Genomic DNA, 26,640 nt, shown 5'->3' on the forward strand with positions numbered 1-26,640 from the left:
TTTTAAACCTCCTGCAGACAACGAGCCACGGCACGCCTGCAGCCAATCATCCAACAATCAGCTTTCAGTCACTCAGGCCTGAGACACAACAAATGAATGGAGTCCAAGGGGAACCACACTTGATGTATACAAATACTAATAGTACATATTGTAATCAGGCGCCTTGCTACAGGTAATTGACTGGACATGTTTTCTGTTTAGTTGCGAGAAAAATAGTCATTTCATTTATTTATGGCCGTGTTCACACTATAAAACCCACATTCATTGGAAAGTACCTAGTGGCGTCACGGTTTCTATAAAACCACCGAACTTCAGCAACTGTTCACCTGAACTTCCGACACATCCTGTGATACAGAAAGAAGAAACTGATGATCAGTTGAAATGTGTCACCTGATCTGCGACAGAGCCCTCAATACAGAGAGGGTTTTATTGCAGGAACAATGTTAATACTAAAAACTTAAAAAAGTTTTTAATGAATGTGGTGCGTTCACAGTGGCTGGAGCCTTTTGTATCTCAAGCTCGACGTCCTGATTGTGTCTCAGACCAACCCCAGTGCCGTTACTGCAGTTGAACTCTTCCTCTTCCTGCTCTGAGGCAAAGAACAATAAATAGAGTGAGGTTGACCACAGTCAGAGGAGCTGGAGGAAACAGGCGGGGCTCATTATGACTTAGCTCCGGTGCATCTCACTGTTTTCTCAACTGTAAAGGGCCGTGAAGATGAATTTAGCATGCGCTCTTATTTTCATGCAGCTCGTCGAAGGTAAGAGAATTTTCTTGTTATAAAATAATGTAAACGGATTAACTCTGTGATATGACACAAATCATATTCATCAACAAATGAGAATTCACCTCATAGGGTTTAACAATCTGTACAAGGTGTGACGTCCTCTGTCCTGAACTCGACAAGAGTGAGGAAAGACTAGACGGAACCAGGTGCCCTAATATTCTTAAAGGGTTGAGTCTTCATCTTGACTTTAAATAACATATTCATCAATTTCATTTTATCTACTTGGAGAAAACTTTTTCAGCACTATGCATTATTGATCTTTAACTAAATGCCCTTGAGTCCGTTTTAAAAGTTTTAAATACTAAAACAACAAAGCAGCGGGCCAATTACATTCTGAACTGATGATGGCGCTAAAAGGAAAAGTCTATATGTAATATAAAAATATATTACAACTCATCCTCTGGGGACCATGAACACGGTTGACAACATTTGATGTTGTCCCTGTAACTGTAAACTGTTTGTTTGTTAGTCAGCAGCATTATGCAGAAAAACTATTATGGATTATCATTCAACTTTATGGGTCAGGGGAAGAACTCGTTTTTCAACATTTCCCTTGATTTCTTAGACAATAATTCATACATCTGAAGAACCATCATCAGTGTGTGTAATTTGTTGCAGATCCAAGTAAAAATCTGGATCTAGAGACTTGTTTGGTAGAGGTGTCCATTCTTCTGAGAGACGTTCTAGTTTTCAAACTTTGACCTACTGATGGTTCGAGAGGAAATAAACTGATCACCAAAGTGAGAAGGGCATCGATCTAATAGATGACAAAACATTTGACTTTCGGGCCAGCGAGTGTTGGTCAACGAGTTACCAGAGCTTGATCTGGATTTCTCTTTCTCCTCCAGCCTCTGCAGAGCTCATCTTCAGGCGTCTCAAGGTGAACCGATCACTGGAGCTCTCCTGCCCCCTTCAGCGGGACCTCGGCAGCCTGATGGGCCTCCACCTGTACCACCGCGGGGCCCAGAGCCAGACCACCCTGCTGTCCATGGCAAAGGGCGGCGAGCTCAGGGTGGACCCAGAGCGCAGGGGTCGTCTGCAGCTGGCTGGAGGGCTGGATTCCCCGCGGGTCAACGTGACCATCACCCACTTACAGCCCAGCGACACGGGACTGTACATGTGGGAGCTGAGCTTCAAGGGGGAGGACCTCCTGCTCAGTAACACACAGCTCTTCTTGCTGGTGGAAGGGGGAGGTAAAACATCACAATACTCACACACTGCTGCGCTTCAGTTGAACTAAACTTAAACCATCCCCTTGTACTGGTTTGTGCTGCAGGGAGGCCGTGCCAGTGCTCTCCCAGTTACCCCCCCCTGCTCCTCACCATCTTTGCAGCCGCAGGACTCATCGGGCTCACACTCAGTTGTCTGGCCACAGACAGATGTGTGAGTATTTACACTTTGGCTGATATTTAACAAATCCTGAGTGTCTTTGTGAAGTACCACTGCTGAGCGTGTGTCAGGTTCCACTTATACTTTATTGTCTTATTTGTGTTAATTGTATTTCCTCATTTAGATTTTTATAATATTTTAATTCAAAGTAATCATGAATTTACTTGGATAATTATTGAATAGGATTCAATGTTTTGCTCTGGGTTTTTAAGCTGTTTTATACCCATGCAATCTGTAACTCTGTTTAAAAAAGAAATACAAATACAATACGGGAACATTTCAAGTTCTTAAAAATGTCTCTTATCTACTCTTGATAAAAAGGCTGAGCTCAAACTTCAAAGTAATTATTGCCAGGACTTCAGTATGGAAACAATCTATTAAACATGCAAAGCCATTGGCAGAAATCTAAGTTCAATTAAATAAATGCCCCGTGTTCTAACCTTTTAGTGAATTGAAAACTGATTAAATTAAATACCTGGGTCTCAAACTCACCTGTCCGTTACAACTGATGAAGCCTCTTGGAGGTAAAAGATCTTTAAGCATCTATTCAAACAATAACAAAAGTCCAACTTTATACTATAGTTTATACTGTAGTAGTTTCTGGGTTTGGACTATTTGGTCGATTGGACTTGAATAAACAACTTTTGGGTTTTGGGGAATATGTGATGGTTATTTGTCAAAAATGTCTGACTTAAACATTGGATAGACCAAAGGAGGAGACAGCAGTAGGTGGATCAATTAATTCACATGAATGTTGTTTTTCATTATTCAGCTGAGTGACGAAGAAGTGCCTTCTAGAGTAAAAACTCACAGGAGCTTGAGGCCCTGATCAGAAATACACACACAATTTAAAAAATGAATTACAGAAGCTTGTAAGTGTTCCACAATGAGCAATAATGTGTTTCTGACCCTGAATGAAATAATGTTGTTTGTAGCTGAAGGCGAGGCGTCATCACAGACCACAACCTCCCGCTCCCATCTATGAGGAAATGACCAGGAAGCAGCAGAGCGCCGCGGTGCCCCAAAATAACCAGGAGGACCCGTCCCACCTGGAGGAAGGCAACTTCCCCTTGTACGCAAACCCCAACATCCGGCAACCACAGGACAACTACTATGCCTGCCCCAGACAGCTCTCCCTCAGAGCCTGAGCTGACTGCAGGCTTTGAACTAATGGTGCGGTACAGGAAGTGACACCGAGAGCTGCGGCCCGTGCTGTGGTCCTCCCAGTGCGGAGCAACAAAGGCAAAGAGAGACAAGAAGGCAAATAACCAGATGTCACGTTTTTTAACAGCCAAGAAAAACGATGCTATTTTATTAATATTTGAAAGAAGCTCCATAGTTCATGAAAACATTTGTTTCGGTGCATGTCATTTAACAATCACATTCTATGAGGAGAAAGAGATATACAGAGAGAAAAATAAAACATTACAAGCCACTTCTCATTAAATCTCAGTACAGACGTTTTTACTTAATATTTCAAAAACAAAAAAGGCAAAAACCAAAAAAAAATAGCCCTAATCCCACCCTCTGAAAAACCTTTACAACTGAGGATACAACCAAAAAAAAAGGTTGACAGGATAGGATCGAATCCCACAGTGCTAACGAGTGAGTCGCTCATTGGTTTTAGGAATACACAGCATGGCAATGTAGCGCTAGATCGATCTGAATCAGGGGGAAGGAAGCTGGAGGCAGAGAGCTTGACATCCATCACCGCTCCACACACCTCCCTGCCTCCACTTCCTTTAAAGAGAAAGAAACAAAAAAAGAAAACCCCACATTGGATCCTCAAAACCCCTTCGATAGATTCGGCCCCTTAAGAAGTAAGCCTGGAAACCCCCTATCTTCCACCCCCACCCCCCAAAACACTTGTGCATAGTTTCATGATCCTTTTACAACCAGCTCATGTTTTACAAACATTCTCCGAAAATGTGAAAAGTTCCACAAATGTCTGATTTATCTATTAATAATAATAGTAATAATAGTAATACCCGCTGTGGGAGAATGAAAGAGAGACAAGAGAGAGAAAGAAGAAAGATTAATGCACAATGTTCCTGATTCAGTCAGGACGGGACCTCATAAGAAAACACAATAAAGATTCAAACATACAGCATTTTGCATGTGATTCACTGTCTCTTTTTTTAACAATCAAAATCATTGACAAAATCATTTTTTTTTTTTTAAATGTAAAGCAATTTTTATATATAGTTTTATATATAAAGCACTCCATTTTCATTTAAAGTCCATTATTTGGTTATTATGTAACTGCTACGGATTTAGAAACAAAAGGTATTTTCTCTTCTTCTGAAATCCATAACTTTCAGTGCTTAAAATTGTTTCTTTTAAATCATCCTTTTCTTTTAACTCATCATAAAAATGTACATTAAAATGGCGTGGAGTTGGTACTCTGGAACCCTGGCCTTCCTGAGACAAGATCCACTTTTTCGTGTGTGTGCAAGATAGTGAGCAATTATGTCATTTTTTTTTCTTCTTTTTTTCTTTTCTATAAAGGAAAACAAAAATATATATATAATCAACATAAAACATACAGGCTTGAGACAGTCCATGAAATCGACACAGAACAAAGAAGGTTAAACAGAACAAGACAACACTGTTCAATCCCAGAGTTCTGAAAGTAGCACAACACATCTTCATTCTGTGAAGTGTTGTGTTGCTTTTTTGTTAGTTTTTTCCCCCCGTTTTAAATGGAAGCATTTGTCCTTTTGTTTTTCCAACATTCCCATGGTTTATCTCCTTTCTGTCGCAGGTTTTTCTTTTATTGAACTCCAGAAAAAAAAAGTGTTTGTAAACTGTCAGTGGCCTTGCAGTAAAAAAAAAAAAAAAAAAAAGACGACGACATGAGTGAAAACAGAACAAAAGCTAACAAACCAAAAAGGTAGGCACCTCTGAAGTGAGCCCTAGAAGCCAAGGCTCAGTCTGATGTCCCGTCCTTCACGCTCTCCGTTGCTCAGATTTGGGAGAGGTGAAGTCTTTCTACCCCAAACAATGGCCACAGGTCTGCAAAATACTTTTTTTGCTGCATTTTCTTTTTTATTCATATGTGATTTTTTTTTGTCTTTTTCTTTGTTTTCGGTTTATTGTCTGAAAAATGGTGCAATACTCAATAATGATCCATACTTTCTTGGATTATTCCACAATGAAAGCCACTAAGGTAGATAAACATTACATTTTAAAAACACACTTATTTTAGTCCTTGAGTAAACATTTACACATGAACTGTCCCCGTCTCCCCTCAGTACTTGTATCATGTTGTTCGTTTAGCTGGATGAGGGGTGAGGCCGACGCTCAGTGCAACGCTAGAGGCTAGTAACAATTAACATCAGAATATATTTTTGACGAGCAAAAAGAAAAACAAACAAACCAAAAAAAAAATCAACAACATAAGTATACTGAATTGAAAAGAAACACGAGGCGGACATTTCCTCCGCTGTAATCATAAGCTCTCAATCATGTTTTTCACCTCACGCTCCGAACATTCATACAACATACAGTACAAGCAGCCTTGTGCAAACACTCAAATACAACAGATGTAAATTTGCCTTTATAATCGATCTTTGTTTTCAACAACACTTGTATTTCAAATTTGATTCACTCTGAACCGATGTTATCAAAAATCTCTTTGAGTGTATGAATGAGACAAAAAAACCACTAGAAAAAGTGTTCACATTACATTATTGGCGCTTCTTTTGATTCAAGTATTTGTTTTCATTATTTTGTATTACTCTGATATGTTTATGATCTTGTTTTCTGGGAAATACAATGTTGAGGAGGATACACAGGGTAAGGGCCGGGGGGGGGGGGGGGGGGGCTTAGGTCAAATGGAAAACAGAAATCTAGTCATATACACACACACACCCATTATACACATTATATGGTTGTATAGCGTATATGAACTAGCATGTGCATATTCAACCCAGGCCTTTGTTTTTTTAAAGAGATTTGCTAATTCAAACCCTTGTGGGGGCCCTGCCCCAGAACCCTTGTCTGATCCATGATTGAGAAGCATATTTTGCTCAAGCTCCAGTTGCCTTTGAGTCAATGTGACTTTAAAAAAAGGGAGAGCGTCCGGTTTCCAACACTACACAGGTAGATAAGGGAGCAGCCGAAGGGTGTGGGGAGGGGCAGGGCTCTCAGTGCTGGTGCTAAGTCAAGAAATCCAGGGCACGTCTGAGACTCGACCTCCGTCCCGGTCACCCATCGTCCGTCTCTATTCAACTCCGCACTTCAACGCCAGTTCCTTGATTAACTGGCTGCATTTAGTCCAGTGTGGAGTAAATGCAGGAACAGACAAACACACAAACAACACAGGCAATAGTGATTGTTTTGTTGAATGACGCGAGTCTTAAGCAACTCTGGAAGAGGGCGAATCCCCTAAGTTTTAAGACTTGGTACCGAACTTGAGGTTTGTCGCTGTTTCTACTGATACGCTGGGTCCCTGCTCGGACCCTGACCCCAAAGCCAGATGTGCAGAGATAACCTGTTATATATTTGCTGGAGCGACCTTCAGGTTGGAGGTCCAAAACGAAACCTCCCGGATACAGCTTCCCCACGCGAGGCCCAGACGGCGAGCCTCGACGGGGGGAGAAGGCGGCAGCTTGCAGAGACACAGAACACAGACATCTCAGCCTCAAAGTGCACAGCTGAAACAGACCACTTTTAGTTTTTTGTTTTTTTTTGTAGTTTCTAGTTTTTGCGAAAAACCTTGATGCTAAAGAAAAAGATAATGTTTTTGGTTTTTAAAGAGATGTACCCGATGTGACCCATAAACAGTGCACAGACACATACAGGGACCACCCCACCCCCTCCTCGTTCTCTTCTTGCAGCCTGGTTCTCCCCTATATTTCCAGTCCCCTATTGGCGAAAGACCAGCACCATTCTTCTGTCCTGCCCTTCTACTCCTCAAGACTCCTACAGCTGGAGATTGTGGTGCACGTTCTGCCAGCGATAAGAGGAACTTCAGTCTCATCACACTAAAGATGAATTAGGATATGGCAAAGTGGAAGTAGATATTGGAAAAATCGGTTGGCACAAGACTGAAGAAGTGACTGTTTGCCAACCACTTGTGCCTCCAGCAGGTAATTTAGTGTTATTGAGTAGCTCTGTCCACACAGTGGGAGACTTAACCCTTGAAGAGTGGTTGGGGGGGGGGGGGGGGGGGGGGTTGTTTCAAGGGGAGCTGCCTGGTAGTAAAGTTTGAGAGATAAGTGAAGATTGGCAGATGTGGGCAATGGCTGTGATTTTCTAGATGGCTGCGAACGAACACCTCCTTGTCTTTGCATAGAAATGGAAGGCTGTTATCAGTTGAGGTGGTTCTAAGCATAACTGAGTGCTCCCAGAGTTAAACATAAAGCACCAGCGTGAGTGAGGAGCGTCAACATTAAAAGGAAGTGTGTGTGTGTTTTTAAAAAGACGACAGAGTCGAGGTTTGGTGCCCCAGGATGGACGGGGGAAGTTCGGCTCACCATCCTGGACAGAACCTTCGATTACACAACCTTTCCCACTTGATTTGACTTGGTCCAACATTAAGACCTCCCCCCACCTTGCTTTTCCACCGATATCTGCAGTGTTTTGTACGGCCCTGCTGCACGACTGAGGTGTACCTCTGATCTAAACACTGGCTCTGCCTCTGAGGCAGTGGGAGGGGCAGGAGAGAAGCTGAACACTGCATAAAGACCAATATTAAAAAGCCATGAATTATCATCAGAAAACAATCATTAACTATATCATCAATTATAACAGCAACAATATCAGCAAACTTCTTAGAACAATAAAATAAAAAAATGCACACTGGCAATTCTATAAGTGAAAACCAAAAAGAAAAAAACACACAAACACATCAAGCGCCTCCATCTCTGGCTAAAGTGAACTTTGCAGGAGAGACAGAGAGAGTGGAAGTGGAGGTTGCTGAGGACAGACTCTGGCGCAGTAGTAGTAGTAAATGTAATACATGTGGGCCAGTTCTGAAAGAGCTGCTCTTGGCCTGGAGGCCCGAGGGGTGGGGAGCGGAAGAGGGGGAGCGGAAGAGGAGGGAAGCCAGTCTGTAGGGACCCGCAGGGAGGCAGCGAGCGAGGGTGCAGGAGGGGTGAGGGCTGCCGCAGAGTACTGCGCTCTGCAGCAGGCAGGCACTCAGTGGCCACACTATCACACAGGTTGGCAGGGCCTCCAATAGACAGACGAAAAAGAAGAGGATGAAAGAGAGATGGAGATCCTCCCTGCTGGACCCAGTAGAACATTAACACGTTGAGCGTTTCCAGACACCAAGGCTAAAGAGTTCAATGCAACAGTATGCAATGTAACAGTGATATTTACTTTGATAGAGAGGGTGAGGATGAGCGCTTCAGGGTCTGTCCCTGCTGCAGCCATCATCGGTTGAGTTAGTTCTTTCTTTGTGTTTTCCCTTCACTTTGCTACTTTGCTGTGTTAAACATCCTTCTTGGTCCCACGACTTGAGGGAAGAAGGACTGACCCCAAAAAAAATCTTCACATCCATGTTACGTTAAAAAATAAGTATATCGAGAAGCCACTGAGCAGATTTTTTTTTTTGTCTTTGTTTTTCAGTTTTTACATGCCAGTGTTGCTTCTCCTTTCTTCTATTCGTTGGCATTGAGGGTGTAACGAGCTGCGGGGCTCTTGCTAAGTGCTATGATAGACCAACCGATTCACAAAATCTTTGCTTGATACTCTTATACCGATGCAAATTTGGGCCAAAAAAAAAGGTCTTCTGGGTAAAAAAAAAAAAAACAGGCTCATCTCATTTTGGTTTGATGCCTTCTCATCAAGCACACACACACACACGCACACTCACACTAACACACACTCACACACACACACCTGTCCCTCCCTCTCCCCAACATAGTCACTGGCATAAGTGTGGAGAGTAAGCTGGCTGAAGAAGTGCTTTTGGGTACATGTCCTTGTGGTTGAAGATGGTTCAAGACCAGCTTGCTACTCTCCTGAGTTCACACACTCGTGGGAGGGGGGATGAAGGGTAGTAGTGGCAGTTTTTGGGGTGGAGAGGGTCGGGAGTGGCAGGGGGGCAGATACAGCTTTTGCAGTTCGATTATTCCTTATAGTCTCCCCTCTTTCCGAGAGAGGCCACGCTAGGGTGCTTGGACGGTAGAGTCTGTGGCTTATATTGCACATCACTTGAAATGGTTGTTTTTGCGGGGTCGGAGTGGATGGGGGGTGGGGGGTAGTTGATTACACACCGTTGGGAAACAGTTACGACTTGATTTATTTTTTTTTCTCTCTCCTCTACGACGGTGAGAGGGTCAGAGACAAACTGGTTCATTGTGTCGTCCTCCACGTCCATAACTGTCTGTACAAGCGTTGACCCCCCCCCCCCCAAAAAAAACTATGCCCCCCACCAAGTACAATTGACCGACACATTTGAATAATTTCATTAGCTTTGTTTGCAATGGTTCAAGAAGAAGAAGAAAAAAAAAATACAAAAATAAATGGCTTGAACAAGGCGAACAGAGTTGCATCATCCCCTTTGAGCGAACTGAGGAACTCAATCTGCTTGAAAAACAATGCACTGAAGTCGTGAGCTGTGGTTGCTTACGTTAAGCAGCAGCAGCATGTACTTTCCACTCAGGTTTCAATGGCTCAGAAATAAGGGTGTGCAAGTGTCCGTATGCTTCTTCACCAAGTACAGAGTGAATGAGGATAGCAGGGCAGGAAAGAGGTTAAGGCTAATATTAGTGCTGAGAGGAACAAATGTGTCGAGTCTGGACCAGCTGAAAGTTCGACCACCACTCTGATTGAAGGGTTTTACTTTGGGAATGATGCCTTTTCCACGGATCTCTGAGGTGCGGTATGATTCGCCTCAAAAGGCAGAGAAGGATTACGCAGGTCTAAAGATGGCGGCGAGATCTCGAAAAGTTCATGTCTGTAAAAAGTACTCTTTGCTCGTTGAATGAAAAGACTTCTTGTGTCTCCAAAAGTAAAAGCTGAACACTGTGACCAAAATCCCTCGCTGAGATTCACATAAGAACTGCAACTGAAATGTCACTCAAAACTTAAAGGAGAAGAGGAGGCTGACGAGGGCTGAGCAGCGAGGATTTAGCCTCGTCCTCCTCTTGTCTCTCCTTTTCATTTTTTGCAACCACACTGATTATCTCCACATTGATTTGAAAGATTTTTGCTCCTGTTGATGTTTGTTTTTTTGCCCGGGATCTTCCGTCCTACATGGACTCTCCACTCAGCAGGTCCCCAGGCAGCAGCGTATTGATTGGTGTGGGACTCCCCATGATCCGTCCATCCTCTCCACTTGGGGATCCCCACAGGTTGGAATACTGTTGCACGCCACCCCAAAGCAACTCCCCGCCTGTCTTTGCTCCGCCTCCAAGGCCACCGCTGCCGTTGTTGTTGTTGTTCCAGTGGGGCGAGTGACCGATAGGATGAGGGGCTCCGGACCCGGTCCCACCCATCCTTGTCTGATGGGAGCCTGGAGTGGCCTGCCAGCTGGTTGTTACGCCGAGCGACTGGCCCTGTGCAAAGAAGCGGTTCACTTCCTCCTCCCCAGCAAACTCTGCCAGGATGGTGGTGTTCCCGAGCACGCACCTAGAGAGTGAATGGAGAGAAAACAACAAATAAATAAAAGTTGAAAAATCCCCAAACCCCAAATTTGAGGCAATGCATTGGTGGACTTACATGTGCAGGGACTTCTGAGCCTTGGCAGCCTCATCCTTGGAGCTGTAGCGCACCACAGCGTTGCCCTGTGTTAGGTTGAGGTGGAATGTGATGAGGGGGCCGTGCTGCATGCACAGTGTACGCAGTGTCGAACCATCAATCTGAAAAACATGGATCATACCCGTCAGTGACAGAAGCAGTTGAAAATGCTTAAAGGCTCATTTATGTTCAACGTTAGTTACATATAAGGAAACGGACAGAAGGATTCCTCTGTGTTTTCATTCGTATGAAACAGAAACATAGGAAACCAGAAATCCAGGGGTGCAGTGGAGGTAATAGTTCAAATGTAAGGACCATAGGAGACAAGGAAGGAGTTTCACCAAATAATTCAAATGTATTTAATGGCTTTTCAGACCACTGCGGTTTGACACTTAACATTCTGTGGGCATGGATGGTTACATTGTTCAAAGGCAGTATAAATGAGCTTTAAGGAAGAGCATCAGATTGTACACTATTACCTGTGGAGTGAGGTTCCTCAAAACCAGCCAGCTACTGGTCCTGTTGGAGCTGTCTGTACTCCACGTGGTACCTGCTGTGGATCAAGACATAAGGCGGCAATTTGTTAACACAAAGTTTATCATCTCCACGAATCTCTGAAACGAAAAATCTGTCACTAACACTGAAATTGAGGTGTTGATTTCTACTGAGAAAATAAAAAACCACAGAGTGTCAGTTGACAATTCTTCACCACAACATGAATCTTACTAGGGTGTCGGCAATACTGTCTAGGCTACACATTGAAAATCAGCGTGTGGTCGTACGCCACATCAAAGTACTGCTCGCTCTTCAAGTGTGTTCGTACTGTAAACTTCATAACCGTATATACAGACACGCCATGCCTCCATTATACGCCCTTAACGCATTAGGTGAGTGCATAAGAAAGGTCTTACATGTTGTGTCTGAGCTATGCAGTATGCTTCAACTCATTTCAGTTTTAGAAATTTATTTTTACATGTTTTTATGTTATCATCACCATATGTTAAGTGTGTCTGCATGTCTTAACTGCCACTTTGTGGAACTCCAAAAACTCCCTCAGAGTTGCAAAAATGTTGAATCTATTAAATAATTGAATAAAGTTGTATAGCTTCCATGAGAGATCAAGTGATTATTAAATTTAAAATTAAGAAATGCAAATGTTAGATTTTGGCAAAAATGACAAACGTATCTTTGATAATGGAGCCTTGTTAGATTGTTCTGCTTACTGATAGATAATGAACATTAATACCTGAGGTGTAAGAGCTGCTCCAGCCTTGGGCCAGACCCAGGGAGTTGCCCCCCCACGTTGAGGAAGGCTTGCTGTGGGTGAGGCCAGGTGGGGGGCGTGAAGGGGCTATATTGCTGCTCCGGGGCCCCTGAGGGACCTTCCACAGCTCGTGGGACAGGGAGGCCTGGCTATGAGAGACAGGGCCAGAAGACCAGGTAGATTTCATCTCTGACAGTTTACCTGGTTGGAAAAAAGGGAGGGAAACGTTGAAATTCAGAACTAAGTGACAAAAGCATGCATGGACAAAAGGGCACAAACACACACACAAACACACACACACACACACACACCAAGAGCAACCAAGGGAGAGCGTCCTGCAGAGCAAAATAAGTGTCTCAACAGCAGGGATACATCAAGATGGATTGACATATCCACTTCCCCCCACTACACAGAAATGGAGCTAAAGTATGACAGCAATAATAACTAAGTCAAATGAACTGCAAAACAGGTTTCTACTATTCTTCAAAATATGTCACTAACAGAAATTTGATTCACTTAGACTGCTGTCATCAATTTCAGTCCACATCCAACAGTCACAGTAAATTAAGGAAAAACAACAAGCTACACCCTTAAGTGTTTCACACTTCCCATGCCACACACAGGGAGGAAGGAGAAACACCAACACCATGAGGGGAAATATCCACGAGGGGCAAAGTTCGATGGGAGAAATCTCAAATGAGGGTCAGAATTAATCAGGGGCATTGGATTGAATGACTTGAGGCTCTGGGTTTGACAGTAACAGGAGGGAGAGGATTTGCAGCAATCGAGCCACTACAATGTGGGAGGTGGTGGGGGGGGGGGGGGTTACAGCTTGACCATGTACCTTCATCGTCCATCTCCGGGGACGACAGACTGAACGAGCTAGTGTAGGCACTGACTGGCCAATCAGTGGAGGGAGGCAGAGCCTCGATCTGAGATGAAGTGGGAGAGGAGCCTAAGCCGATACCAGCAACACAAAAGATAGACAGACACAAACAAATAAGGAAAAAATAGCAGAGAAAAAATGGAGTAAAGAATAAAAGACACTACAAATGATGATAGTCAGCTCATTAAGAGTATAAACTGGAAAATGACAGTGACCACAGAGGAAGTTAAAAGCAGGAAAATAAAGAACAAAACAATAAGAAGCAGGCCCTCTCTGGTGACAGCAGCTACATGGTATTGTCACTTACAATACACACGGACACACTTTTCTTTAAATGTATTTTTAGATTATATTTCCCTCCTGCTTGACATGGTGTGCTGCTGTGTTGTGACATAAGGTGTGACTTATCACACCCTCTGACACTTTTGTCTCTAATAAACTTTGGTCCTGCTCTCACCTCCACTCCTGTCCCGTAACAGGTAGCGGTTGACATCTTGGATATTGGTGTTGATGGTGGGCCCACTAGGGACACTGCCAGGGGTCATGTTGGGGTCATTCTCAGGGTCGATATTCTGTAGACCCTTCCAGGGAACACCGGGGCAGAACTCTGAAGATGAGAATTAAAGTGTTTGCTGAAGTTTAACGGTCAGGACATAAATAATAACTTGACAAACCAGAGTGTAATAGTGAAGAGCACCCATCAACGTGATGTATATTATTAAATAACATTATTAAATTATTTAATACCAAATTAAATAACATCTGACATTGATCCACATCCGACTCCCTGATGTTACTAACCTGGCGGCCAGTTGATATTGGTCCCATTGGCCATCTTGTCATTGTTACTTTTGCCCTGTCCCCAATTGTCTGCGGGGACCAGGGGGCTGGTAGGAGAGTCTGAGCTGGACATGAGGTTGTAGGGACTGTAAGATTCCTCCAGCTGTGGGGGTTTACCAGGGGGACCCAAGTTGGCACCTGAGACAAGTGAACAAACAAAAAACTTTTAGAAGCTGATATGTGAAATATTTATGGATTTTGTTACCCATCAAGAAAGAAAGATCTATAGAGCTGTATGTTAAGTTTGTGATGCTTCTCTGGTTTGGGTCTCCTGCGCTGAAGTGGACAGACTTATTGGCTATGTGGCTAACTTGAACTGTAAAAGGAGCTTAAGGTTTCAATTAGGAATAAAAATGAATTTACCAAACATAGCGTTATTTTGGTTTATTATAAGATGTCCTGTCTACATGAATTAAAACTCGGCAACAGGAGGAAACAACGTGTTCTCTAGTGGTGACAAATCCTCTTTAACTACACAGGACTCCCTCTGCCCTCTCACCATGCTTGCCCAGGCTGGGCTCTAGAGGAGAGGAGTTACCAGAAAGGCTTTCGATGGAGTTCGGGTGCGTCCACTGCGACAGGCGCGATTGGGGTTGGTGGGGTTCCTTCATAGCCAGACTTCCCACCTCCATGCAGTTTACATTCATGTTTGGATTCAGTCCGGCTGAAGAGAAGACACAACAGTGAACTGTTACTACACATGTCTATGTGTATTAGTGCAGCATAGTACATTTCACATCCAAAGAGCAAGGCTAATGCCACTCACAGAGAGAGTAGGGGCTGTAGGTGTTAGGAGATGAGTGCAGCTCTTTGGTCTGCAGGTCAGGGAGGCCTGGAGCGTGGGGGTGACCTGGAAATGAATCCAGGGGGGATTTGGTCCCACCAGGATGCAGGCCCGTGTGGGAGGGAGGCGGCTGCTGTTGCTGATGCTTCATCAGCAGGGCCTGGGCCAGCTGACGCTGGTGCTGTTGGATCTGCTGCTGCATGTTATTGATTGTACGTGCAACCTGCGGCACACATGAGATCACAAAGGAGAGAATTTTAGGAATTAGAATGAAATATTTTCACACAATTATTAAGTCTGATTTATTTAAAGAAAGTAACATGTGACAGTGAGCTGGATAGGAGTGAAGGTTAGGAGGGAAACCTACTTGCTGCTCTTGTTGTCGAATGGGACCAGAAACATTGCGCTGCGCCTGCAACATCTGCTGCTGAATTTGTAAACGCTGGTATGCCTGTGTATCAGGTATAAGCACGGTTTCAATGTCAAAACATGTCAGCATATCTGTGCACCTAGATTCTAACGCACACAAAAACAATGAAATGGTTTAATCTAAATGTAGTTTGGAAAATTGCTCTTAATGCATTCAGGGCTAATCAACTTTTGTGTTCAACGTTATGCACCATGTGCCACATCTATGCCAGTTAAGATAACTGTTCTTTCTCAACTAAAAGCAAACAAGGTTGAATGAAACTCACCAGTTGCAGCTGGTAAAGTTGATTCAGAAGGGTCATATGTTGAGGGTTTATTGGTGAGGTTAAAAGTGCAGGATTGAGACCAATGTTTTTTGCTGCAAACTGTAAGAGCTGTGCTTGAACCTGTGGGCAAACATTAAGAACAGAATCTTAACTAAATTATAACGTTACAGAAAATGCTTGTTTGCTCATGTTTAGTGTTTAATCTGCCCCTTTACTGATGTGTATTAAAAAGGTCTAAATTGATATATAATAAATGGGAAACTCAAATCAGAGAGGTTTTTAAAGACCGTAATCTGATTATAAAATATTCATCCTTGCCTATATTAAAGCACCCTGCCTAAGAATGTGAATATATAGTAAGTAAGAAATTAGGTCACATGTTCACGAGTATCTATTTCTGTATTTGTGTGTTTTTGTGTGCATGTGCTTACCTGAGGGGAGAGAAACTGAGGCACTTGAGCACGTACACTAGGCTGAGGGGAGCTGAGAGGCGGCACTGGCGGCTGAGGAGGCTGCTGCATGGTCCGGGCTTGTGCTGCTCCACCGCCGCCAAACATTCCACTCTGCATCTGCTGGATGAGGGTAGAGAGACTCTTCACTTCTGCCTCAGTCACACACATAAGCTAGGTTCATTGTGAGTATTTGGGAAAATATGAAGAGATTTTGACTTCTCTTTAAATAAGGAAAAGATTTATATTCATATTCTTAAATCCTTTTCGTGTAAAATAACGACAGCTTGTCTCATATGTTTTTATGACTTAAGATCTTAAGTTTGTACTTGGCGTCTCTCTATATTGAATAATATTCTCAGGGATCCCATTCAAAAAGACTAATTTAATATTTTCTACAGTGCTTGTGCTGCTATTCTGCATCAGAAATTAAAAACTATTTCAATGTGCAGTACATATTTTTAGCAATTATTTCTTTTAAACCAATGAGTGCCCTGCTCACCTTATCCATGAAGGGCAAGCGGGGGTCTGCGGAGGGGTCTTTGGAAAGAAGCGGGGGCCGAGGGCAGCTCATGGGCTTGTTGATGAGCCCGTTGTTGTAGTCGTGGCTGGCCATCCCCATCCCCCGCTTGTCCAGCTCCGTCTTCTTCTCCAGCAGGGCACTCATGGCCTGGTCCAGGTTCAAGTTGTTGCTCTTCAGAGCCTCCTCTGCTGGATCCCTCTGTAGAGAAAACACAGAAAGCTTCAGTGTTAGGAGAAGACGAAAGCAAACATGACAGATATTTTTATGTGCCAGAGGGCTAGTTTGTTTGTCCAGCAGTTGGTACTAGAATAGATTAACAGCAGTTTAAAGTCAATTCAACTCACAGGGAAGCCCATGTCTGTCAACTGTTTGATGAGACGATTCATGATCCAGGCCTCTTCTTGCTTTCCTGGGACCTTCACCTGGAGGAGATGATGGAAAATGATTATTACCACACTCATAGTACTTCACAATGAAATTCTTTCCCCCATACAATACCATACAATATGCAATTTGCTCTGCTTCACACCTTCTGTGGGACCTTTTTGGATGTATTGCCCCAAGAGTTGCAGGAGGAGTTGCTCTCCTGGGTGGGAGCACTATTCCACATGTCTCCCTCCTCAGCATCCCACTGACCCCCTGACAGGCTCAGCTCCTCACCTCCACCTCCACCTCCCCATCCGTCTTGCATAGGTTTGGGGGCTAAAAAACACACAAGAAAATGTGTAGATCAACCAATGTAAAGATCAAATATGTAGCTGTACTTTAACTTTACACATGATAACTTATAATGTTAGCTTTCACTTGGAATAAACTTTTGAAGCTCAAGTTACTGTTATTGCAAAACAAAATACATCGTAAACTTATGTATAAGTATAAGTATAAACTTATCCAACATAACAGTGATTCGCAAGCCATCTTGCCTTTGGGTGAAGCCTTGAGTTTTAACATTTAACAAAAAAAAAACGTGAGATTAACACCAGTCTTTGATGAAAAGAAAGAAAGTCAATAAATCCAAGGGGAAAATGTAATTTGGCTGAAATATTTGACAGCCACTAGGGGTCAGTGTAGATTTCTTTGCAAAATCTTGCTTCCCCTGTGCCAAATTGATGTCCTTGACTTGACTCATCAGGAGAGAATATGTGTTTTAAGCAACAGAGCCTCCATGTGTTAACATTATTCATCAAGAGGTATACATAATAATAAAACCATAAAGGGTTCAGCTATCTACCAGGTTTGCAAGATGCAGATGTCATTGCTGGGTTGCCCCTGCCATAGCTGTCCTGGTTCCCATCACTCCAGCCTCCACAGCTACCAGCTTGTTTGTTCCAGGCAGACGTCCCATTGTCCATGCTGACCGGAGGAGGTGCAGGTTCCCCCCAAGTGCTCTCCGACTTTGTGTGGGAGCTTGGTATTTCTCCCCAGCCTGGAGGAGAAAAAAGGACAATGACTTGTCCGTTAAAAATACTTAATCATACCTAAACCAATATTAAAAAAGAATCAGAAAAAGGGAAGCTTTATGTATAATCAAATTTTTATATGAATTTTGGCATTGATTCTTATGTGACTAATTTCTCATAAAAGGGCAGAAGGCAACATTGGGGGAAGATTGAATGATTGGGAAACTATAACAGTAGGGAAAACTATTTTGTTATTATTGTTAAATCTATCATTGACTGCAACTATCTAATAATTATATAAGTCTGTCTGTATGTGGAGTTCCTCTTATGAGATTTGTATTCACATATCTTGATATCCGTTCATATCAACACTACTTATATTTGAATAAACTTTGAATGAACAGGTGACAAGTGCTATGTAGCAATGGTGGCTGGGATTCTCTCAAGGCAAGTTCTTTCATGACAACAACTACTGCAGGTCAGTCTCACAGTGTCAGAAAGAAAGCTGCAACCAGCATCACCACAGCCCAAACAAACAGCCCGTTCCAAATGGGCATGTTTACAACGGGCACTGCACTATCAATACCAGCATTGGAATGCATCCGATACTGCGGAAATTGCCTGGCGAGTACATGCATCTTTGTACAGATCTGATACCAAGTCTTTAAAGTATTACCTTTACCCAGATAAAATTTCCGCTACAAAACAGTTAGAATGAATGCCATAGAACTTCCTTTTACTATGCCTGTATTTGTTTTTCATAGGCTTAAACCTGAGCTAGGCCATACAACTCAAACACATCTCAATGGCAAAGTATAAAAAAATGGAGTCAAGTTGTTTGTGCCGGCTCATGTTAGCATACATTTCTGATTAATAATAGTACGAGTCGCTCTCTTCAATTCAAAATTCTACAGCAATCAATCTAAGACAAACCGTCTTCATCACGGCCCTTCATTAAAGAAAGTCCTTCTCTGTTGCTAAATGGGTGTCTACTCACTAAGGTTATCTGTCATGTGTGATAAGATGTTTCCTGTTTAGTTAATATAAACTGGGCCTCAAGTCTAACTGTGCCATTGGTAAATACCATCTCCACATCTATCCTTCAGCTTGTGAGTGTGAAACAGCAGTCGTGCAGGGAGGCAGAGACCTGGGCTTGGCATAGAAGGATGGCTGACAGAGGGAGGAGATTCCCATTTAAAATCTGGCACAGCCTGGACCCTTTTGGCGTTGGTGGCAAAGTGGTGTCTCCGGGCCTGTTTCAGTGCCAGACAGGACTACCTGAAGTGCCACACTGACACACTTGCACAAACAAACTTCATAATTTTCTTGTTTGTTATCTGTAAATGCCATTTTTCTGCCCTCAATGATATATGAATATTATAATACAAGGGTTGTGCTTATTTATTTTTCAACTGCCTATATATGCACAACATCCAGCAAATATGGACTTAGCATGCAGGGTCAAGTGAGGGACAGCAGGGGCCGTCTGAACCCTCTCAGTTCTCAGCGGCTAGCTCCAGCCCCTCCCCTCAACTACTGACAGATGGTGTCTCCCAAATAATCACACACCTCCGATCCGTCTCAAACTGTTTGTGGTGAATCGCTATTTTCACAAGGTACTTTGTAAACAGCATTCTTTTTCTACCTCTGGGAGCCCATGTGGGGTTTCCAGGGGGACCTGCACACAGACGTGCACGGTGTTGTGAAATGTGAGGAGCCTCGTGGAGGAGGCACGGCTGGCACTGCTTAACTAATTTGGATTGTCGCTTAGAAATAAATCCAACGAGGGCAAACTAGGTCAAGAATTTACCTTTAAGTGGATCAACGGCTTGGAGCTTAACAGTGCAGTGTGCAACAACCTAACCAGCTTTCATGTTTGACACCTTTATTTTAACAATTAAAAAGAAAAGAGAAACTGAGATATACATACTCATATATAGTCCTGATATAATTACGCTTGAGTTACATTGATCTGACCGGTATGAACAGTGCAAAATATAATCTGACCAATTTAGCCATGTGGTACTGTTAAATCAAAATATAATGAGTAAATTACACAATTACACATAACACAGTCACACAATTTTGTTGTCTTACCTTGAGTTATCAGGGGAGCCCTGATATGAGTTGGCCCAGGCTGGTGTGGCACAACAGGATCCATTGGCCCACTGGTGGGCCCTGGGTTTTGAGAGTTTTGACTGTGATTCTGTAAAGGTGCAGGTGGCCCGTGATATGGGGGATTGTGAGAGTGGTGATGGTTGCTGTTTGGAACTGGTGGATTATTGCCTCCAGTGGGAACTTTAGCCTGGGAATTTCCTGGATTATTCTTGTCCCACAAGTTGACAGCCTTGTTGTAGACACCAGGGTCACCCCAAGCTGAGGTCCCATCATCTATCTCCATTTTACGTCGGATTGAAGGTGGGGAGGGCTCTTCCCAGCCTGTAGGATCAGCTGAGGATTCCTGCTTATTGCCACTCCGACCTGCAGCTTGCTTCACGGAGTTTGAGCCACCCCAAGAGCCTACGCCCCCTCCTCCACTATTACCACTGGGCCCATCCTGAGGCTTGCCAGCCCATCCTTGAGGAGGGCCACTGGGACGCTGGGAAACTGGTTCTCCCCAGCCACCATTTCCTCCAGCTCCAGATATCCCTGATCCTGAAGCTGGCATACCCCAGCCTCGTGGCTTTTCCTTCCAGCCTGCTGCCTCGCCCTCCCAGGCAGGGTTGGTGGGAGTTTTTTTGCTCTCTTCTGGTTCTCCCCAGTCACCAGTGTTATTGCTGCCTCCACTATTGCCCCAGCCGTGGGATGCTTTTTGTTGCTCTCCCCAGCCTTGGGATGTTGCCTTGATGTGAGCATCGTCCCACCCACTTGACTTCTCCTCTCTCCATGACTGACCACCATTCTTAGGTACACTGGTGGTGGGGCCTCCTGCTGGAGAGTTCCCCCAGCCACTGGGGGCAGCTGGGGGCTTAATGTTGTTAGGTGGCTCTCCCCAACCAGAGTTGGGCTTGTTGGTAGCTGCTATGCTTCCACCCCAACCTGAAGCTCCCTGAGAACCAGGCACATCATTTTTGCTCCCAGGGTCACTCCTCTGAGTGGGGGCCATGCTAGTGTTGGAGGGCCCCTGGGAATTGTTTGGAGTGGTTGGGCCAGAGCCCCGCGATTCAGTGGCTGCATCTTTCTTGCGTTTACTCTCAACCATATCCCACGAGGTGTGCTGGCGAACAGGGGTCTGTCCCCACCCAGTGTTACACAACACCCTGGGGTCCAGATCCTGTGCAGGGGGCAGAGGAGCTGGATTATCTCTGGATGAGTCTCTGCATGGGGGATGTCCTTCCATGCTGTCACTGCTCCCTTCACTGGCAACAGCTGTGCTCACAGCTCTGCCCCAAGGACTAGCCTTTGTCTCCTGCGGAGGAGAGCTGGGGGTATCCCAGCTTCCCTGGGCCTCTTCAGTGTGCTGCTTCCCCCAGTCTCCACGGGACTGGTCACCCCATCCTCCAGTATTCCCTGCTCCACCTCCCCCATGGCCCCAGCCAGAGTTCCAGCCAGGTGCCTCCTTAGATGAAGGTGCCTTAGAGTCGCCACTGTTACCCCATACTGAGCTACTATCTTCTCCATTGACCTGCGGGCCCCCTTTTGGAGGTTGGCCCATTGAACTCATCCCTACAGGTGCATTACCCCAGCCAGGCAAGCTGTGTATAGGGCTTGACGGTTCCTGCTTATTAGTGTGATTTGGTCCATCAGTTTTAAGGTTCTGAGGTTCTGAACTGAAAGACACATTCGTGGATGGGGAGGGTTGTGGCTCTGACATGTCAGAGGTCATTAAACCTCCCCAGGCGCTGCCAATCCCAGAGGAGTTGCTGTTAGTGTTGGCTCCAGTACAGGTGCTGGTCTGGGCTGGTGGAGGGCCAGGCTGATTACAGAGGTTTGGTGTAGGTTGAGGAGGTGAAATGGTGTTGGCTCCCCCTGAGCTGCCTCCCCCTGTACCAGGTCCATCATGCCCCAGCATTGGCCAGGCAGATGGGTTGGCATTAGGGTTTAGGTTCAAGTTATAGTTGGTGGTGGAAGATGATGAGCCCCAGCCCCTGCTGCCTGCTCCCTCCACTGGACTGTCACTCTTTCCTTCATTCCCCACTGAGGACTGAGGGGGGCAATGGGAGGGTCCAGGTCCAGAACCCCAGCTGCGATTGGCTGCAATCTGGTTAGAGAGCATGCTGGTTCCAGTATGACTGGCAGGACTGGTTCCACTGTTGGCCTTGCTGCTAAGGTGGTTGGCAGGGAAGTGGCCTGTCTGGCTGTTGGCCCCTGTGGCCATAGTAACTGTACTACAACTACTACTAGTACTGCTGCTGCCGCTGTTGCTGCTGCTGCTGCTGCTGCTGCTGCTGCTGGTCATGCGACCAGGGTCAGTATCCAAAGGGCATCCTCCAGGAGGGGCCTGGATCTTGCTGAGGGTAATCGAAGGCCAAGCCTCTGTGTCCTTCTGGTTAATACTCAGTTGATCCCAACCACTGAGATTGGTGGAAGAGGCAGCACTTGTGGCACTCCTATTAGATGGCAGGTGTCCCCAGAGGGTCTTATCATACTGGGCTCCCTGGCTGCTCTGGGGGGGCAGTTCTGTAGGGGAGGAAAGAAAGAATATATGAGCTATGTGCTGTACGTCATCACAACCAAATATGCTTAGTAACGTTGGAATACCATGACAGCAAGTGCAGTGTCTATGCATACACTGAATTTCGAAGATGTTTTAATAATGAAAATTAAAAATAAATAAGCATTCACAGTTAGAGTGAAAACAGAGAGGAAAATGACTCATGTGGTAACATAACAACCTTTACAAAATAAATAATATATGTATGTACTTTAGTGCATCCTGGCTCCTCCATTACAAAATGTCCATCAGCAAGATACTGAACCCCAAAACTGGTGATATACCATCATTGTATTAGTGAAAGTGTGATTGAGAAGCGCGCTTCTTATGATTGTGTGTGAATGAATGAACGTGCCTCATAATGTAAAGCGCTTTGTCTAGTGATTTAAAATAATAAAGTGCAAAAGTAAATGCAGTATATTTACCATTTAACACTTTCCACTAAAATAATATTTGCAGTCTATAACAGTGTATTGGAAGCACATCACCGAAATAAAGCAGTCATGGAGATATAGAGGATTTGTCACATTCTCATTAGATTTGTTCTATTATCCAACTGTGAAGCCTTAAAACATCCATGAATCTATTTTATAGTCACCACAGTAGATAATATTCAAACTGAAAATTGGCTTTTAGCCAAACTGCTTGTGCTCGTTTCTGTCTAGAGAAATATAACAAATTAAATTGAACACCTAAAGTGAAATTAGAACATTTACATGTTACAGTACTACTAAATAAATGTATGTTTAGAAAATAGCATAAAAATTTACCAGATGGAAAATTGTATCAGACGCAAAATCATGAAATCATGCATTTTCCACAAATGAAACGATAGACTCTAAATGTTAAACATTGCATCTTCCAGATAGTTCACCCCAAACAGACGCCAGATTTGAGGATGCAATCAATGACAAAGGTCATGCAGAAGTCATCCTTAACTTTTGACCTGCTAGCTGTAACAGTAATGACCTCTGCTTGACATGAAGCACAAATACTCTACACTCGCCCGAGGCAACGAGTCTCCTCACAAACACGTCAGCCTCCATCTGCTGATACAACAACTCTGACAGCGCTTTGAGTTTCTTTCAGGCTGCCTGAAGTTCCAGTTTGCGTAAGGATTGTTTTGGTACAGTGCAAGCCCAGCTGCAGATCATGATCGCGGCACTGATCAACTGGCACCACCAGATCGCCCATTTCCACCATCCATTGTGTTGCAGCTGCTGTTGTTTACAAATACCTTCACATGCATACCGCATTTGTTTTCATAGACTGACTGTATCATGACGATAAGAGGGAAGTGACAGTATTTGTATACCATCCCATTTTTTATTCAGTGCTTGTAACTACAGCAGAGAGAGAGAGATAGAGAGAGAGAGAGGAGGCAGTGAGAGCAGGGGGGAAAAGAGGGCACTGTGTTTCTGACACACACAGCACTGTCGTTCTGTAGCGTCACTCCACTGAGAAGTGCAGGACCGCCATTTTCTCTGTCCTGAAATAGTGCCAAAAAGGCTCCGAGCTACCGTCTGTATATCCACCATCGCTGCTTCAACAGCATGCATGTCTCGTTCAAATTAATATACAAGTCACAAGACGTCAACACTGCATGCGTGCACTACCCTTTTGCTGCAGTGTTTAAAGCGCTCATTTGCAAAGTGAGTAAATACGAGCCATCAAAACAGTGCAGTAGAGCCAGACAAGAAAGAGAGAAACGGGGAGACCGAAAAAGAAAGGAGAGGGGGGAAATACCTGTGGAGAGGTGCCTCCCAACCATCCTGTTAAGAGCTAGGTTTTGTGCAACGCAGGGGCCATCCTTGTCTCAATATGTCTGCTCGGCTCGCCAAGCTTCTGAGCCTCATTTCTGAAGTGCTGCCAAGAAGTTGCACAGCTCTTGCACGGCATGAGACAACACCCCCACACCCCCCCTCCTTCCTCACCCCTTATGCTCTGTCCCTCCCACCAACACTGCTTTGGCTGGGTTTCTCCTCTTCTATCTATTGCCTCCCTCTGCCTTTATTTATATCGTGCCCTATTCCTATCCTGACGGAGGATATTCTCTCACTCTCTCTCTGGTAAAGCACCGAAAGAAGGCATGTTGGGGGAGGGGACGGGAGTGTTGGAGAGATGGGGTGGGGAGGGCTTGGTTAACAGCTAAACGATAATGCCTGGAGACTTTCATTATGCACTCATGAGGCATACGGTAAAACAAAAACAAATGGGGTTCTTCCGAAATCACCCCGTCCTTTCATCTTTCAACCTTTCAAAACTGTTATTAAATATTTAGCCGAGATCACTCCAGCCTCTATTAGCACTGCCTCCCTCATTGGAAAACATCATGAACAGCAGCGGCGGGCGAGAGAGAGCAAGAGAAACCCCACAAAACCCAGCTTCAACCCCTCTGGTGCTCTGATGGCAACTTTCTCACACATGTTTATAAATGTAAGCCCATACCATCAGATCGCACGTGATGCACAATGTCACTACCGGCCAGAAATGATGATGAGCAGCAGGACCATCTCTTCATATGGGTGCTTTTAGGGCACAGGGCAAATGAACAGGTTCATATGGATCTGTCACGGTGAGCTATGATGGCCAGGTGATCTTGTCAAAAACATGGAGGGTGTTGGGAAGTCAACAAGAGTTTGGGGAGCATGGCAATAGAAAAAAGAAAAGAGCAGCATTGGCCTGGATCAGGGCTGGTATTGTTTACAAATGATCCCAACGCCCACCCAACAACACAATAAGTCAATGTTTGATAGAGAACAGAGTCCCTTTATGGACAAGGCTCAGCCCCCTGTGCCTCTCCACTCTGAGTACCCGACATGCGGTGAGGTCACACCATACTACTAGATGGCCACTTGCTCATTCATGTGTAAAAATACGCACAGTGACAACACTGCATCTCCTCTGTGGAGGCAAACACACTGCTGGCAAACTGACAAAGGAAAAAAAACAATACTTCCTGACTATTCCAATAGTTATAAGGCCCCTACCGCTGCTTTCCAGCATTTTACTTAGAAAATGGACATGTACGCACAACATGTTTTGATGGTGTGTGTGGTGCACAAAGGGAGACAGAAAAATGACAGAAAGAGATGGATGTTAAGAGATGGAAGGAAGAAGTAATCTGGGAGAGTTGTGTGTGCCTCAGCTGGACTGATCCTGGCTTAATGAAGTCCCTGAGGGGCACAGAGACTGGATGGTACAGTGCTGAGAGTGCACGCTGCCAGCCAGACGAACAAGCTCTATGACGGGCACACCCACACACACACACAAGCCCCATTTTCCCAGGAATATGCTACCTCTGCATTTAAAGACTATATATGACTTTCACTGCCACTAGATGGCGCACTAGTACCTGCATCTCAGACCAAAACAAATCGGCCACAAGTGCTCCTATCAGTGTGAGATTCTATGTATTGGTAAATGTGTGTTTTCGGCTTCCTCTCTACTGGCCTGCATGGCACCTATCTGCTACTTAGCATGCCTAGCATTGTGAGTGTGCTCTGCTGTTGGGCAATACGCTAGATTGGCACAGAAAGTTGAGTTATATCAATGCAGAAAGAAACTGGGAATGACAGGGAGAGTGCAGAAATATATGCAATAAATACTGTTGATGCATGTGTGGATGCTTTCTGTGCAGCTGCTTTGCTGTTCATGCATTCATGTTTTCATCTTAACATTCTCTCAGGGGGAAAAGACTAACAGAGGGACAAAACATAGCTTTTGAAAAAAACTTCTGAGACATCTGGCCGTCATGTTTGCCTGCGAGTATCCTCTTTCTCTTCCTCCTCTAAAGGATAAACTAGGTCAAGGGCTTTCTCCAACATGCCAGTCTTAAAATAGCTAGCTCTCTCACGCCTCCTCCACATGAAAGGGCCTTGGGATATGGATTGTTAGCCAAGCAAAAGGTAGCATTGGGAGACGGCTTTCATAATGGTAAGATTGACAGACATACATATAGTTTGTGCAGCCGGACTAAACCTGGGCGCCATAGGGCCAGCGAGGGTTATTTGTGAACCGAGGTGTTGGTATAGCGGAGGTGGAGGAGATGAACACATGAGCATCAGAACAACAAGCGCTGCAGAGAAAGTCAGAGGAGCAGAGGCACAGAGTGGGTGGAGCGAGATATAAGGAGAGATCGAGCGCTGAACATTTGTGGTTAACAGAGAGCTGATGTTTAATCACATCACAAGACGTCCCAGTCCTCTTTGAGGGGATTCCCAAGGCTCTTTTACAGCATCAGCAGCAGCAGGCTTAAAGAGCAAATCAAGTTTAGCC

At 44.5% G+C, this 26,640-nt stretch overlaps 2 protein-coding genes across 4 annotated transcripts in view; one reads left to right on the forward strand and one right to left on the reverse strand.

Annotated features, from left to right (window-relative positions):
* Positions 1 to 556: 556 nt before the first annotated feature.
* Positions 557 to 4,279, forward strand: LOC133970430 (uncharacterized). The gene is made up of 4 exons (XM_062407245.1): positions 557 to 760; positions 1,636 to 1,980; positions 2,064 to 2,170; positions 3,112 to 4,279. The coding sequence occupies exons 1-4, from the start codon at positions 718 to 720 to the stop codon at positions 3,322 to 3,324; spliced, it is 708 nt and encodes a 235-aa protein (XP_062263229.1). The 5' UTR covers positions 557 to 717; the 3' UTR covers positions 3,325 to 4,279.
* A 6,088-nt stretch (positions 4,280 to 10,367) lies between these two features.
* The window catches only part of LOC133970429 (trinucleotide repeat-containing gene 6C protein-like), a 33,702-nt gene continuing 17,429 nt past the window's right edge, over positions 10,368 to 26,640 (reverse strand). Inside the window, exons 5-21 of one of the 3 annotated variants that reach the window (XM_062407241.1) lie at positions 19,806 to 22,328; positions 17,540 to 17,734; positions 16,838 to 17,010; positions 16,653 to 16,730; positions 16,288 to 16,506; positions 15,768 to 15,908; positions 15,337 to 15,456; positions 15,009 to 15,092; positions 14,624 to 14,864; positions 14,357 to 14,521; positions 13,819 to 13,995; positions 13,475 to 13,624; positions 12,976 to 13,086; positions 12,114 to 12,332; positions 11,347 to 11,420; positions 10,850 to 10,989; positions 10,368 to 10,759 (exon numbers count right to left, since the gene is read on the reverse strand). In XM_062407241.1, coding sequence (XP_062263225.1) covers positions 10,381 to 10,759; positions 10,850 to 10,989; positions 11,347 to 11,420; positions 12,114 to 12,332; positions 12,976 to 13,086; positions 13,475 to 13,624; positions 13,819 to 13,995; positions 14,357 to 14,521; positions 14,624 to 14,864; positions 15,009 to 15,092; positions 15,337 to 15,456; positions 15,768 to 15,908; positions 16,288 to 16,506; positions 16,653 to 16,730; positions 16,838 to 17,010; positions 17,540 to 17,734; positions 19,806 to 22,328 — 5,189 coding nt within the window. In that variant the 3' untranslated portion in view covers positions 10,368 to 10,380. The remainder of the gene's footprint in view (positions 10,760 to 10,849; positions 10,990 to 11,346; positions 11,421 to 12,113; positions 12,333 to 12,975; positions 13,087 to 13,474; positions 13,625 to 13,818; positions 13,996 to 14,356; positions 14,522 to 14,623; positions 14,865 to 15,008; positions 15,093 to 15,336; positions 15,457 to 15,767; positions 15,909 to 16,287; positions 16,507 to 16,652; positions 16,731 to 16,837; positions 17,011 to 17,539; positions 17,735 to 19,805; positions 22,329 to 26,640) is intronic. The other 2 variants (XM_062407243.1, XM_062407242.1) reach the window with 2 other exon arrangements.

Source organism: Platichthys flesus, chromosome 16 (genome assembly GCF_949316205.1).
Source record: "Platichthys flesus chromosome 16, fPlaFle2.1, whole genome shotgun sequence".
Lineage (NCBI taxonomy): Eukaryota > Metazoa > Chordata > Actinopteri > Pleuronectiformes > Pleuronectidae > Platichthys > Platichthys flesus.

Coding starts and splice junctions, on each gene's coding strand:
- LOC133970430 (XM_062407245.1), top strand. CDS start 718: ATGAATTTAGCATGCGCTCTTATTTTCATGCAGCTCGTCGAAG. Junction 1,981..2,063: donor CTTGCTGGTGGAAGGGGGAG/GTAAAACATCAC, acceptor TTTGTGCTGCAG/GGAGGCCGTGCCAGTGCTCT. Junction 2,171..3,111: donor GTCTGGCCACAGACAGATGT/GTGAGTATTTAC, acceptor TGTTGTTTGTAG/CTGAAGGCGAGGCGTCATCA.